The sequence below is a fragment of the Mercenaria mercenaria genome, unplaced genomic scaffold, assembly GCF_021730395.1.
Source record: "Mercenaria mercenaria strain notata unplaced genomic scaffold, MADL_Memer_1 contig_815, whole genome shotgun sequence".
NCBI lineage: Eukaryota > Metazoa > Mollusca > Bivalvia > Venerida > Veneridae > Mercenaria > Mercenaria mercenaria.
Window position 1 is genome coordinate 1 of NW_026463721.1, and position 21,038 is coordinate 21,038.

The 21,038-nt window shown below is 33.5% G+C and overlaps 1 protein-coding gene across 1 annotated transcript; it reads right to left on the bottom strand.

Annotated features, from left to right (window-relative positions):
• Positions 1-2,703: 2,703 nt before the first annotated feature.
• LOC128554865 (L-xylulose reductase-like) lies at positions 2,704-15,741 on the bottom strand (the record flags this gene model as incomplete). The annotated part of the gene is made up of 4 exons (XM_053536180.1): positions 15,558-15,741; positions 10,125-10,278; positions 8,267-8,309; positions 2,704-2,821 (listed from the first exon to the last, which is right to left on the bottom strand). Coding segments are annotated over exons 1-4 (499 nt in total), but the record flags the coding sequence as incomplete, so codon positions are not given.
• Between the last annotated feature and the right edge of the window lie 5,297 nt (positions 15,742-21,038).

Sequence of the window (21,038 nt, forward strand, 5' to 3'; positions counted from 1 at the left end):
GATCCCTTATAAACACTGTTTTGTCTTGTGTAAGACTTAATGGATTATGTACTGATTTGATCTATGGCTCATGAGGATTGAAACAAGGCTGTGTCCTGTCACCTCTTTTATTTAATTTCTATATCAACGATTTGACTACATATTTGAAGTCATTTAATATGGGAATATCTTTTAGTGAAGACATAATATGTATTTTAATCTATGCTGATGATTTTGTCTTATTAGCTGAAACTGAACATGATTATTTTTATTAGACCGCCTTAATGACTGGTGTTGTTCAAATGATATGTTTATTAATACAGATAAGAGTAAAGTGATGCATTTTCGTCCTGTTGAAAAACGGCGTTAAACCCAAAAACAAACACTCGTCAAAACTGACTTTGAGTTTCACTGAGGTGTAAAATCTTTATATATTGTTGACAGGTATGTTTATCTTGGTCTTGTATTTAATGAACATTTAGACTATAACATAAACCTGTAACCCAAAGTGCAAATCGTGCCTTAGGTCTTTTAATTGCGAAGGTTAAAACAGCTGGAGGATTTACATATGATGTTTATAAAAAGCTGTATGATTCCTTAGTATTGCCAGTCATTAATTATGGTTCTTTTACATCTTGCAATATTATTATGTTTGCAGCTGATATTTTAACACACACGTACATACATTTTTACATTACTGTTTTTAGATATGCTTTACATTTTTACATGGATGCTTTTAGATATGTTTTACATTATTCATAGTGTTCTGTACATTTTACATGGATGTTTTTAGGTATGCTTTACATTTTTAAATCAATGTTTATGCTTTACAGTTGGCGTTTGCAATATGACTTCTTCTCGGCGATATATGACCATTTTGTGTCGATTCGCCGTAAAACCCAACTCACTCACTCACTCTATCTGGGGTGCACAATCATACTTGTATGAATGCTGTTCAAAATAAAACAATGCGTTTCGTCCTTTGAGTCGGGAGATACACCCCAAATGTAGCTGTAAATGGTGAAATGGGATGGGATCCCCGGCTGTACGACAATGGAAATCTGTTTCTAATTTCTGTGCTCGTATTTCTTCATATCCTAATACTAGAATTAATAAACGTATCGCATAATGGGCAAATGTTAAGTCGAGTAATAGATGTATGAACTGGTTTCATAGTATTAAGTCGTATTTAATTTAGTCTGGATCTGAATGATTTTTATGACATTAATATTTCAATACCTAAACATACATTTCTAGCAACAGTCAAAGCTATGTTTATGCGTATGTATGTTAACGACTGTAAGTCCAAACTGGATCAGGTTAATAGTACCAGAGGTAGAGGTAGAAATAACTTACGCACTTATTCATTGTTTAAATCTGAATTTGGTGTAGAACAGCGTTGTAAAATTATACTTCCAAATAGTCATCGTTCAGCCTTTAGTAAATTCCGCTGTGGTGTGGCACTATTGAGAATTGTAACGGGACGTAATGAAGATATAGATATTGAAAACAAAAAATGTCATTTATGTGAAAGTAAAGTAGATGAAAACCATGTACATTTGGATTGCAACATGCAATGTGACATTAGAGTTGACTTGTTTTACAAAGCCTGTTTTATAAATCCAAATTTTGATATTATGTCAAAACGAGATCAGATAAAGGAAACATTTTCCAACCCATTATTGATTAGAGTTAGTGCTAGAACTTGTTTAAATATTTTGAAGAAAGAGCTTTTAAAATATGTAGATAATGTACAACCATCTTTTACTCTCTTTAACAAAATAAGATATCTTTTAAACTATGTACATAATGTATCTTCATCTTTCTTCTCTTTGATAAACAAAACTTTTTATGCTAATTCTAGAATGCTATTGCTAATCAGTTCCTTTATGATCTGATCATTGGGGATATTTGTTGTTTTTTTTAAACCAAGTTTTTGATAGTGCGCGTTTGCGCCCGTTTTCTATTCTAAAACATTTTAATGCAGTATTTAAATCTTGGATTAGCAGTAACAATCTAGCTTTTAGGATATGTATGATAACAATTGTGACTTTGATTCATACAGTAATGTAGATGTCTTTAAGTAGTATATCAAAGTCTCTTGTAATTCATTTATGAATGGCAATGTACTTTAGTTATATTTAAATCTAAATATAACATGTGTTAATGTGATAACATGTTTTAATTCCATGTATATTGTACATTGATGGGACTATGATAAATAAATAATCTCAATTTATCTATATGGTTATGATAATAATTATTACGGTCAGACTGCAATAATTTAGGATGTTTGCTCTTTTGAATTCCGTATTGATGCACCATCAGTTGGGACTGTGAAATCACAACGCAAACATTGTTAAGCATTCATGGCCCGATACACCAATCAACATCATAGTTAGTGACGTTATTACAATATTCATTGCAGTGTTGACATAATTATAATGAAAAATCACAGTTCTTCGTTTAAACCATGATTTACAAGAGAAAATGAACGTTGAAAATAATTACTAACACGTTATCTTGTATCACGAATGGATCGATCACAGAAAATGCAAGATAATCATTTATTAATCAATTTTGACCTAATGTTTTCTGTACAGTATACGTCATATAGTGTAGATTTAAGTTGACATTCCTCCACGAACACGCCAGTCTGACTGACGCATTTCGATATATTAGAGTACAAGATAGCAGCTCATCTCCAATATCAAAGTTACAAACCTGCGAAACGCCCAACTGGTATTTTGGCAAGGGCAGCAGCTTTCAGTTCCGGATCACTCCAGCCCTTCTTCCCCATCGCAGTCATGACAATTGTAGGGTTTACGCTGTTCACACGAATCTGAACAAAGATCATTAATGAAAGGCTGTGAATACTAATAATACATCAATAGTTTTACATAAGTAGATATTATATTTGAAACGTTGAAATGCAAAGTTAAACACATTTGATATTGATGAATAGTGTTGCACACCAAATATAAAGCTTGCCTTTATTTGTACAGCAGTCGACTGAATTTAATTGAAGACAATCAACGCAACAGTAAAAATATATTTTTAGAAATATGTGCATGTAGTCACCAGGATTTCACTGAAATAAACGGTAAACAACGCATTTTATTGAGTGAATAAATGACTTTGAAAGTGTGGAGCCCCTTTTGGCTTTCCATTTTAAGTCGGAACTCGGTCTTAGTTAGCTTACAATTAAATCATTTCGGCAAATACCTATATTTTCATTGCTTTTCATCCATTATTTTAACTGGGGACCATACGACGCTTTTCATGGAATTACATTCTAGTGTATCATTGAAGGTTCCATGTGCACCGCCGTATGAATACGTCTGCGGATGTGTCTAAATTGATTTTTTATACTTGTAGCATGTGTAAATGAGTTCTGCTCAACACGGGGATAGAGGGCGTAGACGGTAGCATGAATTTCCACTACCGTCTATGAACAGGCTCAATCAAACCGAGCCTGTAACATTTTCGTTTTTGTCATATTGAGCGACCTTTTCTGTTTTACATGTCGTCGGCGGACATGTCAATTATGGACACTCTTGAGTGTGACATACCACTGGAAAGGTTTCTCGGTGTTCCCTGGTACTTTTTTGTTAAAATTATTATTGTCGTTGAATTTACTGCATATGCATTTTTGTATTATCTCTTATTAATCTATAATGTTTCAAATCCTTGATGACATGTGAGATAAATGTATGTCTAAACTTGGTCATGCGACAACCACCTTCAAAACATGCACAGACACATTAATATTTAAATCAACGGGAGAAGCTTAGTTATTATTCCTTCTCTTGAGAAGGAATATCTTAATTCAATAAGTCACACTTGACTGAGCTACTGATGCCGAAAGCTGTTGTAATTACAAGCTGGCCAATGAAACTCCGTGACCTTAGAAATAACCTCTAACGTTAAACTATTCTTTCTCAGTTGAGGCGACTTACACAATACTAAACCCGAGGATGATTAATTGATTCTTTTATTTCCTGATAGACATATATCAGCAAATTTAAATGTAAACAACGAAATATTATCGTTACCTTCAAATGCATGGTTAATATGTGAAAACAAACCCCACTGTGACCCTCTAATTATGGGCAAGAATTTCACACATCGAATCATAATACATTAACCAGGTCAATGTCTTATTGCCGTATTAACTCTACTGAAAGAGGTAACAGATTTAATTTGTTGTTGGATTTAACAATTTATGTTAAATAACTAGCGTAAATACTTACCTGGTATTTTTTGGCAGTATAAAACAGACATTGCAACCAAAATTTTACAAGATGGTCATTTTATATTTATATAGATGTGCCCTAGAAGGAACTTTTGGTATGCTTTAACTTGTCTTCATTGAATTTATTTCCAGTTAAGATAAAAGGCACTTTAATTGATTGTGTAGCTGAATAATAATTTGAGCACTTATCAAAGGAAAACAATGTTGGACGCAGAACATATGCACATTAAAAACATATAAATTATATCAGTAAAATAATCATGTTATTTTACACGGAAGTTCTATTTCGAAATGCAAAAAGATAACATTGCAATAAACCAATGATATTATCACCGTTGACAAATAACAGCCAAATTTAAATGATTTATAAAACCTAAAAAAACATTCTCCAGATGTCAAAATCATAAAACTCAATTATCTCGCCTATACGGAAATGAGAATTAGGAAATTTTATCATTGAGCTAGCTGAATCGAAAGACACTCAGTCTGAGTGTTAAAAAGAAGTCTCGTTTAAGGCGCCGATTCCCTAAACATTAATAAGCATTACTGATTTGTTTGAAAATGGGAAAGCCAAAATATATCTATCTTTTTAGGTCCAAGTTCATGTGCCAGTGATAATGTCATCATATCAAGAGCAGCCTTTGAAGTACTGTAGCAAGCGTAGTTATTGGTTGTGCGGATCCCAGCAATACTGGATATATTGACAACAGCTCCACATGTCCCACGTGCTACCATTCCGCGAGCAACAACCTTTCAAATGTTTGGTAACAGATTATGATTAGAATCAGAATGGTTGTTTTCCATACAAACAGAGGAAAATTGTCTACCTGAAAATTAAAATGTTCAAAGGTAGCATAACAAACAGTTCCTTACGGAAGCCTATTAGGGACATTTTGTCTTAGTTTTTATGCATAACCTCTTATGTATGACATATTATGTGTTACGTGTTATCAGTTACCTCTTACATGTTACGTCTTAGGTGTTATATCTTGTGTGTTACTTATCAAAAGTTAGATTAGCCTTGTTCTCAATAGGGAAACCAAACTGGCGGACGTTAACGATTACTGCTTGTGGCATTTTACCCCTTTTGGTGACCACTAGAGCTAAAACTAGAAAAAAGCTTTAAACGACTGATGCTATGAACAGCATGATGGATCTTGATCAAACCTGGTCTGTACCACCATTATAAGGTCATTTCCAAATTTGTTTCAAAACCCGGAATGGTCCCCTTGTATGGTCCTCTAGAGCTAAATACAGAAATACCTTTAAACATTTTTTTCATGAAGTCTTTTGCTGCATTTTCATTAAACTTTTCCGAAGACCACTTGTTTACCATGATAGTATACATATGTAGGCAAGACTACCTAACTAGGACAATGTCTTTAGCTGAGTTATGGCGTTTTCTTTTGGCATAGAAATTAGTTACGTTTCGCATACAATGCCATAGTTTGTCTAAAATGTTTGATATATAACTTCAAAACTTTAAATACTTGCTTACCATCATGGCCGCACATTGCCATATAGTGCAAGATATATCCAGATCCACAAATACAGGTAGATTGTTTGTCTTATCTATTTAATTTCTTTGTCAGAAAATCTCTGTTAATATTTTGAACCCATACTTCCATCAATTCTTTGAATAGTCCAGTGCGCTGTCAACCGACAGCTTTTGTTTCTTCTTGTTTTATGGGAGACCTAGAATTGTTCTTGTCAGTACGTCTGTCCTAATATATGTCATGTATATTTCAAAAAGTATTTAACCTAGAGTCACCAGACATAGGCTTGTTATTAAACATGTTACGTTGTACTTCTGGTTTTGTGGTTTGAGTTTACAAAGCCAGACCATGGCTATGACTTAGTTAAAATATACTTATTGTAAAAGGAAGTCGGGGTTTGGCTGTTCCTAAAAATGGAGAATGGCTTAAACTGGCGCAAATGGGCACATGCAGTATTATGTATTTCATTACTGCCAATAAACAGACTCGATAAAACCCATTTCTTATTTCCCGGTGATTCATTTCGGTTTGTTGTCATGCAGGATTTAATATTTCACTACTGCCCATAAACAGACAAAATAAACCCATTTCTTTTTTTTTTTCTTTTTTTTTAAATTTTTTTTCTCGGTTTGTTGTCTTGCTGCATTTTTTATTTCATTACAGATCTTGTGCGTCGTCTTTTGTTAACTGCGCAGTTACTAATCTCTGAACTAACTTATGTCTGTAACTGAATACTATATTTATACAAACTATATACTTTTTTATAGTAAAGTACGATAGCCACAATAGAGAGTATATTAGTCCTTAGACCTAATTCCAAATACCTTTGACATAAGATGAAATACCTAATGCCTAATACCTTAGACATAAGATGTAAGACTAAGTACCTAATGCAAACTTATGTACATTTTATATATGCAAGAGCTGATAAAAAAGACTTTAGTAGGAACTCGCAGTTCGCGCCACACTAAGGACTGAAGTTTTCTTCCAGCGTATTTATATCTTCACCAGTATTAAAAATTATTTAACACCTTACACCAACGTGTAAAAACAAAACATATATCACTTCGGCAGTTTAGTGTCCCTTTTTCAGCTACGAATTTTGATGAAAATATTCTTAAAGCGTACGTGCGATTTTTGCAACAAATCAATATTCTGCGTAAACCCAAGTTAAATTTACATACAACTTCCCTGGGCAAAGGAATTGGTTCAAACGTCATAGAAGTGTCCCCTAACTAAATCTGTATCATATCCAATAGTATCTTTATTTTCACAGATGCAAGGAAAACTGATATGATGAAATAAAAGATATTTTCATTACGTTAATAAGTGATTAAATCAAACTTTTCTTCAACAAGAGTTAATAGCTCTCTATATAGCATCTTGTACATGTATGGAAATTTGAACACTACAGGTTTGAGCAGTCTTACTAGACATTCTGAGTCTTGGCTATATATCTACCTATTGGAACCACACATTTCACAGCACATATTGACATCTTCTTAGCGTACTTTCTTGCCAAAATCATACCAATCAAATACTTTGGTAACAAAGTACATTAGATCAGGCTTTCCATGCGGAATGTAGATTCCAGATAACAGAGCTATTCGGTCGAGCTTTGTGAAAGAAAACTTTATACATTCCACATATCAGTAAAGGATTCAGTTCATGTGTCCCGCTTCACCTCTACCTTATACCACAGTCACACATACGGCGCGGATAGCTACGTTTAGCTACGGTTAGAAACGTAGTAATCCGTATCGATCCGTACCTGAGCCGTACTTTAATGTAGTAATCCGTATCAATCCGTACCAATCCGTACGGCTCAGGTACGGATCGATACGGATAACTTCGTTTCTAGACGTAGCTATCCGCGCCATATGTGTGACTGGGGTATTATACCACGGCCACACATACGGCGCGGATAGCTACGTCTAGCCACGGATAGAAACGTGGTAATCCGTATCGATCCGTACCTGAGCCGTACCTTAAAGTAGTAATCCGTATCAATCCGTACCAATTCGTACGGCTCAGGTACGGATCGATACGGATAACTTCGTTTCTATCCGTAGCTGGACGTAGCTATCCGCGCCGTATGTGTGACTGGGGTATTACGTGTATAATCTAAGAGGTAATAAATAATACGTAACGCATAATACATCACACATAAGAGGTGATGCATAAAAACTAAGACAAAATGTCCTTAATAGGCTTCCGTAGTTCCTCGCTAGCAGCCCCTCTTGCACATCAAGAATCATATCACAACAAACCAAAAAAATGATCAGTCATACACATCATGTGCGAATGTTAAACTTTATACGTTATATAATACACAACTTCCCGATTAAATTTTTCGCGCTCTATAGGGTTAAATCGACAAAGCCTTACATGTTACTAGTACTTGCATTTGCTGTAAGAAGTGGTTTCTTGACACCCTAACAGTGAGTGTTTACTTTTACATGCAGATGGTGGTTCTTGATCCTCCACAATCCATATGTTTCTAGCCGTACAAATAATTACCTGTAACATAACATACCTGAGTTATATTAAAAGCTGCTCGAAAGTTTATATTGTGTTGTCTGAAAAATAATGAATAAAATAAAATTTTTAAAAAATTGCACTGTTTATAAAAGTGATGAATGCTATGGTGACAACATATTTACACTTGACTTCAGTAATTCAAAGAAATCATTGTTTTTGTGCAGTTGTGTATACAGAAGCATAATGTAACTAACTTGTTGGAGACAATTCAGCTCACTGGGAACATGTCTTTTTATACCTATAAATGTCAAGATCCCTTGTTTTATTTTACATTTAATCGGTCTGTTCCACATTTATTAGGTTTTACTTGCTGTTATGTTAAGTAACCGTTTAGGCGAGCACTAGACAGGAATACAAACATAGATTATTAGATACAGTTAGAGGTAAGAAAGACATTTGCCGTAATATTGTCTTAGACTTCCGTTGTTATTTAACAAAAGGGCGAGGAAGACCAGGTAATAGTCATATAATTATAAGAAACTTGTAATATAGCAAATTAACTACTTTACCAAACTTACAGTGCCGCCGCTATATTTACAGTTCTTTCGCATAACTCTGTCATTTATTCATTGACCTAGGGGATTTACTATCAAAGGATATAGGCTACTAGAATGACATTCAAGTAAGAAAAAATAGCTTAGGCGTAAAAAAATTGTTCGTTTCCAGTATCCCGATCTACCCTAAATTTTTGGTCCGACCCTAAATGTTTTTATGGCCTTGGAGAATATTGTTTTCAACCTTTTAACAAAAAAATGCAAATCTGCACTTTTTTGCTTTAAACATGGTCAGTGATGTTAGAAATCAACTTAGTGATGCTTTAAAAGGATAATCCCCTGATTTGTATTCATTTTTTGACACAAAAATAATGTCCGAAAACATGGTCAGCCTTTAACGAGAATTTTCAAGAATTCTCTCCCTTAATTATTGACTGTGTTAAAGCTATTCCCTTCAAACTGGATTGTCTCCCTTACATTAGCTAAAGTCGTGTCATTCATGACCCAAGTCAATATTTCTTTGTCATGGATTTTGCATTAATCTAAAATTTTGCTTTAGGTAATACATGGAAATTAAGCTCGCATGTTACTCCATAGAAAGCAACAAAACATGTAGCCAGTTTTTTTAATATATAAATCATGTTATTTTATACATTCGTATAGAAATATTATTCTTCTAAAGATATAAAACATTTCTGTAAAAACCATTATGTTAGATTATGATAATGTGAAATTCGTGTTGTAATGAAAGCAGGGAACCAACATTGATTATCGGATAATTTTCAAGGGGGACAACCTACTACGATAAGCCAGTCAAATATAATAAAAGCTGGGGATGGTCTCCCTTAATAAAAAAAATCAAAAAAAAATTTGTTTCCGACCTACCTACCCTATTTTTTTTTAGCACGTTACCGAAAACAAAGAAATTTTTTAGGCCTTATGATTAATTGTTAATTTAAGATACGACATGATTCTGCTCTGATTTAAACCGATATGTTTTCGATGAAACATCCTACCGTCTCCATTCTATTAAACAACGTACGAATTAAAAAAAATAATGCAAATGTTTCAGAGTGAATAGAACTTCTGGCTAAGTGCAAGTAATGTATCAGCTTTTATCTGAAATTAAACGACTTGAATTTCTGATAGAGTTGAAGAAAAATATCGGTCTTTCTTTGAAATTGAAAAAAAAAAACAACAACAACATACTCTTTCTCCACGATTTTCATTGACGCATCGCATGCAATTTATCTTGTTAAAAAGTCATAAAAACAAATTATAAATACTTTTTACATTAACTTCTGACTAAGCGAAATATTAAAATTTCGGCCAGTATTTAATATGAAGGACAACATTTACTCGTCTAATTCTTCCTTTGTAACATCTAAGAATGGTGTATGTTTAACAACCGCTGCATTGTTCACAAGCATATCTATAGGGCCAATATCTCCCACTATTTCCGTGTAGTGTCCCAGTCTGATATATCCAGAAGCCGGGTTTCTATCGATGGTGCCTAGAAACGAAAACAAAAATAGAGACGGTAAAACTTCATATATTTGAGTCATTAGACTTTATATATTACAAACATAGACACTTTCTACCAAGCTATAATTCATTATTTTCAAGAATACAGGTTTCAAGAGCCTCTGTAATAGATAAAAGGATTTGAGAAAACACTATTGAACAGTAATTTATATTTCAAGACATTTCACCTGTTGTCTGAGACTGTCTAAATCTGTCTGTGTCCTGCTAATTCCGTACACTTGGCACCTAGACTGGCCAGTCTTACTGCAATGGCTCGCCCAATACCTTCAATGTACAATTTTTAATGTTGTTCTTAAATTTTACATTCTTAAACATCTATAAAGCTAACAAATGGTTCTGCTAAGTGCATTTTAAACAAATGTCACCGATTGCTTCAGTACAGGGAAATGCTATTTTTGCCGACATTCGTCCGTACATGGGTTCTACCTTCTTGACTCTACAGGCAAAATGGGCTGTAATGACAATGAATAATATATCATAGATAAAAATATTTAATTAATTGTTATAACAATGTACGTGTAACTACTTGTAGTATCGGTAGCGAGTGCAATATTAATCCTAAAATATAACATTATATATATTAATAAAATGAACTATCATGTAAAACAATATATCACACATTAATGATATGATAGTTTAGTCTTTCTAAATGAATGGGACCAGAGACGCTATAATCTCTCTCTCTCTCTCTCTCCCCCTCTCCCTCTCTCTGAAAGTTAATACTAATTGAATTATTTCCCCTTAATCAGTAAGAAGAATATAAACGAAAACATCAGGCTGAATAAATATTATGTTTTATAACAGTTTTATTTAATGCAATGGGTGGTAAAATTCTACCAAGAGCACACAAACTTTCTTGAGATTATGAACACTACAGACAATCTATTTATATCATAAGTCACATGACAATAACAACCTTAGATTATCATTTTTGTTTATTTGTACTCATGAAAAAAGTCTAGTATTGGCATAAACGTAGAGCAATAAAGATATATAAACCATCCGCCGTTGGTTGGTGGTTCAATTTAGCTTCTCTTATATATTCTTAAGTTTCTTGAGACTAAATAAATGTTAAATGAGATGCCACAAATGTTGCTACGGACAGGTCTTCTTAAGATACCCTGTAAAACTTTGTAAGTCAACCTTTAATGCAAAGTGGTCTTTCTGAATTCAAAATAAATAATATTTGAATGTTTGATACTTAGGCGTTTGATACTTAGGCTGGAGCCTCGTTACCGCCTAAACAGTTACCCTCGAGGCCGGAAATTCCCATCTGCGCCTACAACCAGTGAAAGAATCTTATAATATATCTCCCCCATCATCGATTTTTTAACAAGGTTTATAGCTAACGAAACCCCAAATACCCAGATGTTTTCCTGCTCTCTGCTTAAGGGAACCGTATCAAAAACGGTCGGAAAAATTAAATGTTTTAAATTCTATGGTAAATCTTGTATGATTAAGAGGGCTATATCCCCTGTGACGGAACACGTAAAGGCATACAATTTATTACAATATTTTTATTACGATTTTATTATATCGTGGCCTTAACATGCTAAGTCGTGGTAATTAATTTATTACGTCGTGGGTTCGAGATATTTCGTAGTCACATCTATATCATGTTGTGAGAAAGAAGTGCTTTCCCTAGAAACGAGCTACTCCCGGAAATATATTTCACAGCGTTTTGATATAGATGATAAACATTTACACATGTCTTATTCCCTTTGAGTTTCCATAGACAATGTGTTAGAACGACTACATTGCTAGAAATTTTCATGCAATTTCATTTCTGAATGTTCTGTTTGGTACAAACACGGAAAACATCGTTTTTCGTCACAGGGAGTGGAAGCGATTCATTAACAATATATATATATAAATCAAATAAATAAAATGACTTCACATGCCCTTCCAACAGTATTTAATTATAAAAATACAAACTAGTTTCGCCTATCGGCCCATCAGTGTACATACATGTATTTTATATATATATATATATATATATATATATATATATATATATATATATATATATATATTAGGGATGGGAACGAATACTGAATCATGATTTATTCAGCGACAAATCACTAAATGAGATATATCATTTCTTAACCAAATGTAAATAAAAAAGCTGGCGGATTAACTATATATACAAATATATTGAATCTTTGGCGGATCTTGGAGGATGGCGGATTTTTGACCTACAACTCGTGACCTTGTATCCGTGTCTGACGGATGGAAAGCTGATGACTGGCGTCTGCGCTTATATTTATAAGCCTTCGGGCGTTGGAATATACAACTGAATTTTCTTGTGAAACTTGACAACTTCTGAGCCCATTACCTGTTCTCCGATTTACCAGTCTAGTATGGTAAACCTGTCAAGCTGAGTTGCTCAGATTCATTTGTCTGAAATGACTGAAATGCATAGTTTTGCCTTAATGAATTTCCACATTTCTCCGAGAGGGTCCAGGAGCTGTTTTAAAACAATCATGTGGGCGGTCTTGTCCTTCGTGTGAATAAAATAGTTACATGGTATAATAATACCTCCGCTTTTTTCTTTAACATCTGGCCATGGGTAAAAATTATAACATAAATTAATATTTTGGACACACTGAATCGGCATTTTTTCTGCAATCTTTAAACAACATGCAGCAGAACAGAACTGATCTGAAAATGTGTGATACGGAATAGGCACAATGTATGCCATCAATATTTCCTCATTAGGCATCTTAATGGTCAAGTTGTTTTTAATGTGGGATATATGACTGGAATGAACGTAAAATGTCCTTCTTTTTAATCTCCCTTTCGTTTCATTTCGTTAAAAATTTAGAACGCAAGCGCTTCTTGAATCTGACATTTTTGTTTACATTCGTCAGATTTCCACATAAGAAAAAATATAGCATTTGGACAATGTTGCAAATATGGATTATGTAAGAATAACTTGAACATTTACCAGCAATGAATGCATTAGATATAAAACCAAAACATAGCTTACGGTTTTTCTTGACGTATGCGCGACGGCTGCTTAAAAGCTTGGAAATGAGTCAATTTACAGACTGGTTCGTAATAGGCGAGTTCGCTGTAATGTGTGCATTTCAACCCGACTCTCTCAAATTCTTTATCGGAGATGTCTTAAAATGCACCATTTTGTCTTTAATAATTTCAAAATTTCTTGGGGAGGGACATTGAAATCCCATCTTTACCTTTATTTCAATTATTCAGGCGAACTTTTTTACCTTATTTGCTCAGATTGTTTTCGAAGGTTGCTGTATAATTTCAAAATAATTAATTTCTTGGGGAGGACCCCGATTCCAACCCTGTACGTGAACTCCAATTATGCAGGCGTGTAGTGTGTACATTTTACTCTAATGTGCTCAGATTTTTGTCAGAAATCGCTTGAAACTAATAGCGTTGTATTGTATTGTGTCAAAACTTTTTAAGAACAGAACAGAACAGAACATATAATTTATTTCAACTTGTACATACGTACATCGTTGTAACGTATACATAGTATACACACATATAACATTTTAATAGTCACGTAAACTATATATGGTACTACTTCTAGTTGATAAATAAACCTATATCAATCTAAGTTACCACCATTACATAAATAGTCAGAAAAAACAAACAATCTAACTGAAACAGTAGTCGTTTCATCAGCGATTTATGAGGATGAACTTTGATAACCGTGTGGGTACTTACTTCATCCATTACATTTATATACATGTACAAATTTCATAAAAGTGGTATTATGCGCATTTTTAAGCATTAATCCAGCTACTGCATTTAGGAAAATGAACTGCATGCAAGAGTTACTTCCCTTCCCACTATAGTAATCTCAATCTACATAAACACAACACAAGGGAGATCACTGCAAAAACAATAACAACAGCAAAATAACATAATGTTATTTCATTAGTCCAATTTCTTTGTTTCTAAGACATGCGGCATTTGCATAATGTAATACCTTTAATGCAAAGCGACTGAAAATTGCTTCAATAGAACTTTAAGATGCGCATAATGTCACTTTAAATTAGTATTAAAATATGCAATACTAACTAAATATAAAATATTCACTGTATTTAACTATGGGCTTCGCCAACTATATAGCTCACATGTATTATTGAAAAATTTAAGCACTTAATATTGAGGTTCTTAAAGCTAATGCATTTTTCATATACTTTGCTAGCAATGTTAACTTATTTTTATTTTCCGTTTGGATTAGTTCGATAAATTTATACATACTTGGCCTAGTGTAATAATATCTTTTTATAAACTTTTTGCGAATTTCTTCAAAACAAGGACAAATTAAAACAAAATGATATTCATCTTCTAAATCTAGCCTATTGCAACATAAACAGTATCTTTCATTTCTTGGAATTCTGTTTCTTGAATATCTACCTGTATGAATTCTCAAAGAATGGGCCGAAATTCTAATGCGTGTTAGGTACATTCTTAAAGAAGGTGGTACGAGGTCTAAATACGATTCATAAGCAAATGTTGTTTTACAATAATTATACAACTCTAGTACACCACTATTTTCCTTACTAACAGTCCACCCTCGGATAAAACTATCTATCACTCTTTGCTTAAATGCGTAAACAAATGTATTTAGGTTAACTGAGTAAGGATCATTCCAGACGTTTGTAAAACCATAATCATTTAATAATTTTCTAACTTGTGATGCCCAATTTTTATAACCTTTATTGCAATCGTTCACTGCCTGTTTATATACTGTACTCATGACAATGTTGTCTGTATTCAAAACTTTACACCAGTACTTAATAATACGTACATAACGATTAACAAACAATGGGTACCTGCCAAGTTCTCCATATATACCTACTGAACAAGAAGTACGTCTTACTTTAAGTATCCATTTGCAAAATTTTAAATGAATACGCTCTATTTCCTTTGATTTAGTGTTTCCCCATATTTCTGATGCATAATTTAAAATAGACCCAACAAATGAATCAAACAACTGACATAAAATTTTTGGTTTAAGTCTTATTTTTCGACATATAGTTAATAAAATATTCAATGCCTTTAAAGCTTTCCCAGCAAGATGTTCCTGATTTAATGCAAATGTACCTGTATAATTGAATATCGTGCCTAGATAATTAAAATCATTTACAACTTCTAACTGTTTACCATTATATTCCCATGTTTCATTTTGTCTTAAAGCCCCCCTTTTTCGAAATACCATTATCTTAGTTTTTTCAGTATTTACTTCTAGACTCCATTTATTACAATATTCATGTAAGAGGTTTAAATTTTTTTGCAACTCTTCAGGAGATTTAGCTAACACAACCATATCATCAGCAAAAAGAAGTAATACAAGCACAATATCATCTAATTGTAATCCAGAATCAACATCTGTTTGTAAAAACAGTTCTAAATCTTCCACGAAAAGGGAGAATAAAATAGGCGACATTATTTCTCCTTGTCTTAAGCCTACAGCATACTCAAAAAAATCAGAGTACGAATTACAATACTTAACACAGGACTTCACTTTCTGGTACATATCCTTAATTATTCTTAACATTTTCCCTTGAATTCCAGTTTTATGTAATTTGAACCAAAGACCATTTCTATATATTGTATCAAAACATTTCTTTAAATCTACAAAAACGCAATATAGTCTTTTGTTTTCATTTAAATAATTTTCGACAATATTCGATAATACAAATAAGGCATCAATGGTAGACCTTCCCTTCCTAAACCCGAACTGAGCATCAGTAATAACATTATTTTCTTCACAGAAATTCATTATACGTTTATTCATAACAGTTGTAAAAAGTTTTGACATGCAAGGAGGACCGCTCCAATATTGTAGATGAGCTGTGTGTACATTTCAAAACTGTTTTGTTCAGATTTTTATCGAAATAACTTAAAATACACCATTTTTTTCTAGCACAATTTCAAAATATTTCTCAGGACGGGTCCCTGTAACCCTACCTTAATATATGCCACAACTCCATGTGCTTTTTATAGTTGTAGAAAAATGTTCATATCAATTGATGACTTGTAAAAGTGTAGTCTGTATCTAAGCCCATATATGCAGCACTATAGCGTAGTCACACCCGTGATCGTATAGTTTCTAACAACAAGTTCTGTTACAAGGTTTACTATAACTTTTATTCTTACTTCATGTTTACTGAGATAAAAACAAATCAGAAAACAATGATTACAAATCTATAGATCAACTTTATGCAACGAGGCGTGTCTGCACTTTTAGCTCATAACAATACTGCGGTAAGCACCGAGGAAAGCGGATAAATCACTCCTCACTAATTGACGTTGAATTATAGGAACACAATTTTTTATAGCACATATATCTTGGGGCCTCACAATTTGATATCGTCCATAGGACTTACAGTAAAACATCTTTGAATGCCATTTAAGTTATAATTTCTATCTGCTTTGGTGGCATGGCGGATATTACACATCACGCATTAGTTAGAATATTGATTAGAATAGACATCATATATATCACGTCTGAATTAACATATTACTAAAGTTATAAATTAGGAATTTAAACGCACGTGATAAAGTTCGGAGAATAGTACAGAAATAAGGAACGGGATGTAACACTAATATAACATCTGTTGTTCACAACTTTGCAAATAGAATTCGTGATCAGGCAAGTTGGTTACATGTATAACTTTCAGACAAAATTGAAATGCAATATATATGTAATACATGTCGACGCCCCTGAATAAGAAGGGCGTTAGTGTTAGTTACGCCCTTTTATGAATTATATATTTTTTGAAACTACTTAACAAGGGGCATAATCCTATTAAAATATAATATATGTTACAAACTGCTGTGTTGACCAAATTCACCAATAATAAAAGGGCGTAAGTAAAAAAGTTTTTCAGAATCATAGTAATAGAAAGGCGTATCTGCACTTAAATGTTGTACCAGAAGGGGCCACTTACACCCTTCTATTACTTCTATAGAATTAGAAGGGCATATCTGTCATAGACAGCTTTTTCCGTTTTGCCGAAAACTATGATTTTCCACTTACGCCCTTCTAATTCTGAGGCGTCGAGTGTATACGATTAGAATGGACATCCAATGTAAATAAAATCAATTACAAAACAATATTTCATAAATACATGATAATACAAACATGTAACTATGTTACAACTCTTCTGCCTCGGTGTTTTTCAGGGCTGGTTACGGCACTGACTACCCGTTATATAGGGTAAGATCCCTGTCAGACATACAAATGTATATAAGTATATTATGAATCATGTTCTTTTATACAAAAATGTAATTTGCGATACTATTTATTTAAAAATAACTGTGGACTTTCCATTTCATTAGAAAATGTTCGTCTTTTCAATCATTAGCTGTTGGGATATTTAAACAAACTATAGCAATTTCTTTCACCCTTTCAGTTTATCATTTTGTCAAGATAGACAGACAAAAGGGTAATTATTACCATTCTTATAACTTGGAATTCGACTGAAATATTGCTATATATTACTTTAAATGCAAATGTTTGACATATATAATTATTTAGTCCTTATAATTTTGTCATTCTTTATTCATTGGAGGATTACTATAGTTGGGCAGTCAAGCAGGAAAAGTCAAATTTAAAACGTGAAAAGCTGTTATGTCGTTTTGACAATCTGACTGAAGTACCCAATCTTCCAAAATGTTAGATCTGATGGCGACCCATGCACATTCATCTTTCTGTATAATCGGACTTCCAATATTGCTATTTGTAGGTACAATAGTACTAAATAGGTAATCAAGCTGCGTTTCCGGACTAGTGGCGGATAATGGCGGAAAGAAGAAAATCCTCATTTTTTCCTTTTCATTTTTTATTGTAAGCCATTTCCTGTCTTTATTTCATTATGGACATATACTTGACATTTTGGTAGCATTTTCAAGGAGATGTTTTGCATTTATAACAATGTAAACAAACCTTATTACTCATGCGTTCATATCCACATCTTAGCTGTCAGTTTAGAAGATATATTCCGTAGTTTTGACTTGTCAGACAAAAATCTCTCTTAGAAGATACGATACATGACCCCTACTTTTCTTGGTGTTTTGGGTTGTTTATATGTCATTAGGAACATAAGGCTACATGTATTAATTCTTTTATTAGATGGGCCTAGCTATGTGTTACAGCCCTCGAAAGATTGTTAATTGTATATAGAACATATAGCAAATTTATTTCTACTGTACAGCCTTTATTTCAACCGTTGGCAATCTATTTTTATTTAAACCATTCAGACGACTTGTTTCAACAAGCGTTTGGCTTAAAGGGACTTGAATCAAGATTTTGGCTAAAATCATCTTGGTCATATTAGAGATGTACACGCATAAACCGATGTCAAGATCTGACGAAAATGAAGGATGTTCTCCAATGAAAATGAGGGATCTTCTCAAATGTTTTAAGTATTATTTCGGACACATAGGTCACGTTTTCATTTTTTTTTCAATGTTTAGCTCACATATGATTGTCCTGTGTCTGTCTGATATTCCAATGTCGGTCGTCATTATCAATAGTAGAGACCAAAATACTTGTTTTTGTCTAAAATAGGCAAAACTGTAACATTTTGAGTGTTCACAAGGTTTAATATAATTTGACAAAATGACCGGCTTAGTTTTCACTGTAATGATCCACTAGCGAAAATATCAGGTTTCATAAAAATCAAGTAGAAAATGTTGCCTCTGTGATTTTTACACGTCTTCATATTTTTGGCCTTGTAACCTAGTTTTTAACACGAGATGATAAAGTATACGAATTATCATATATTAAATAAATATTATTTTTAAAGATGTCTAACTCTACCCCTCCTGCTTCAGAGGTAAATTCCCTTTGAACAGATAGAAATCGCTTATAAAATTAAAATTTTCCACTTTTGTACAAAACATTCATAATAAGTCTTGAAAGAAGTAAAAACTTACTAGAAAAAAAGAAAATATGGAAAAAAAAATTTGGTCTCAGTGGGGCTTGAACCTACGCCCCCCTGAAAATTGCAGTCAAAGTAGGTTTATGGTAGGAATTGAATACTCTTCAAAAGGAGGTACTCTTTTACGGGTCCAATACCTTAAAACGTTTATAAGTACTTTTCCAGTGCTATGAGCTTTGACTAGTTATCTAGATTTTATAGAGATAAGCATACAGACTTGCATCCATGTAGATAAAGTAGAAAATGTTGCCGCAAAAGTTTTAACAATATTTTTCAGTGACCTTTTTTGCATCCAAGACAGTTCAGTATCAAACTCGTCAGAGATTTTAGTTGGGGAAACATTTAGAGTGTCAGACTAAACAAGTGATATTTTCACAGGCCAACTGTTAACTGTGCCAGACGGAGACAACGGATACAAGGCGGTCAAAATACAACAGTGAACTACAAGAACAGTGAAAGAAAGGTATTAACAAAGCGAAAAACGTAATAAAATGTTGAAGTTAAATTGCTTAAAAACCACTTTGAGAAACTCCCCCATCTGTGTCGCTTTATTTATCCATTGTCCAACTGCACATCAGTCTATCGCGTGCACATCTGTATTAAGAACATAAGAACGTAAGCTTTTGTTTCTAAATTATCTTAAAAATGCGAAACGAAGGAAAAATCACGATCGAGTCGGGATTCGATCCCGGGCCGCCGCCGCACTAGAAATTTCCCCGCGTTCTTGACCAGTATCACAGAGGAACACTTACTTACCAAGCTTTATAATTAAGGCAGTTACATCCGGTACCCTGTTACAGACACTTTTCAATTTTAAATGGGAAAAACTAAAAAAAACAACTAATTCACATGTGTTTCCTATCACCATAGTTTCCATAAGCTTTATTATTTCATTTTTTGGAGGGCGCTGCCATAATAATTATAAACCCGTGATAATCACATATCGGAAACTGGAATCCCAGGTTAAGTCTAGAATTATTTAACTTCTACTTTCACTTTCAAAATATTGAAAGCAATGCTCTAACTGGCTATCGGAAAGGTCGTCTGAAACCTCTAAATGTGTAGCGTTAATATGAGGTTGGTCGTTTTGAATGTTTGGACCTTAACCTTTGAGCTAACGACCTTCTCAACAGGATTAACTACCGACAATGTTATACAAACCCATACGTTCTCGGAAACTGTGTTACTTCTGAGGTCATCTCTTGACCACAGGAAAGAGTCTTACAAGTACTTCAAATATTGACTGGAAACTGTTTTCAGTTGTTTCAAGAAACAAGATTCAAGAAACAAGAAACTTTATTTTACGACGGATATATTACAACAAAAACATCAGCTCATGAGCTATTTCCCGACAAACAAACAGAAAATATGAAGTAGCAAGAATAAAGCGCCTAAATCGAAAGATAAGCGAATAGTTGACTATAAAACTTATAGGAATCATACACTAACAACTGTATGTCATAAAGTTCCGTCGTTATTAAATGGAAACAGTTTGAAGGTCATTATGGCCTTGAACTCTCACCTACTGAACCACAACTCAAACTGTAATCCCAAGCGATCAGGAACAAAATGGTCTACCGACAGACAGAGAGCAAAACAATATTTCCCCTCTTCGAATGAGGATGGGAGGTAGGAGGGGGTCAGCAAATATTTAAAACTGCATTTTATGCTCAGTGATAACGTATAAGTGAAAACATTTCAATCAAATCCGTAATCCGTAAAATGGCCGAAACAAATCGATCAATGTACAACTGCTTGAAAAGAACCAGGTAGGTAGACTCTTGTTTGTATTTTT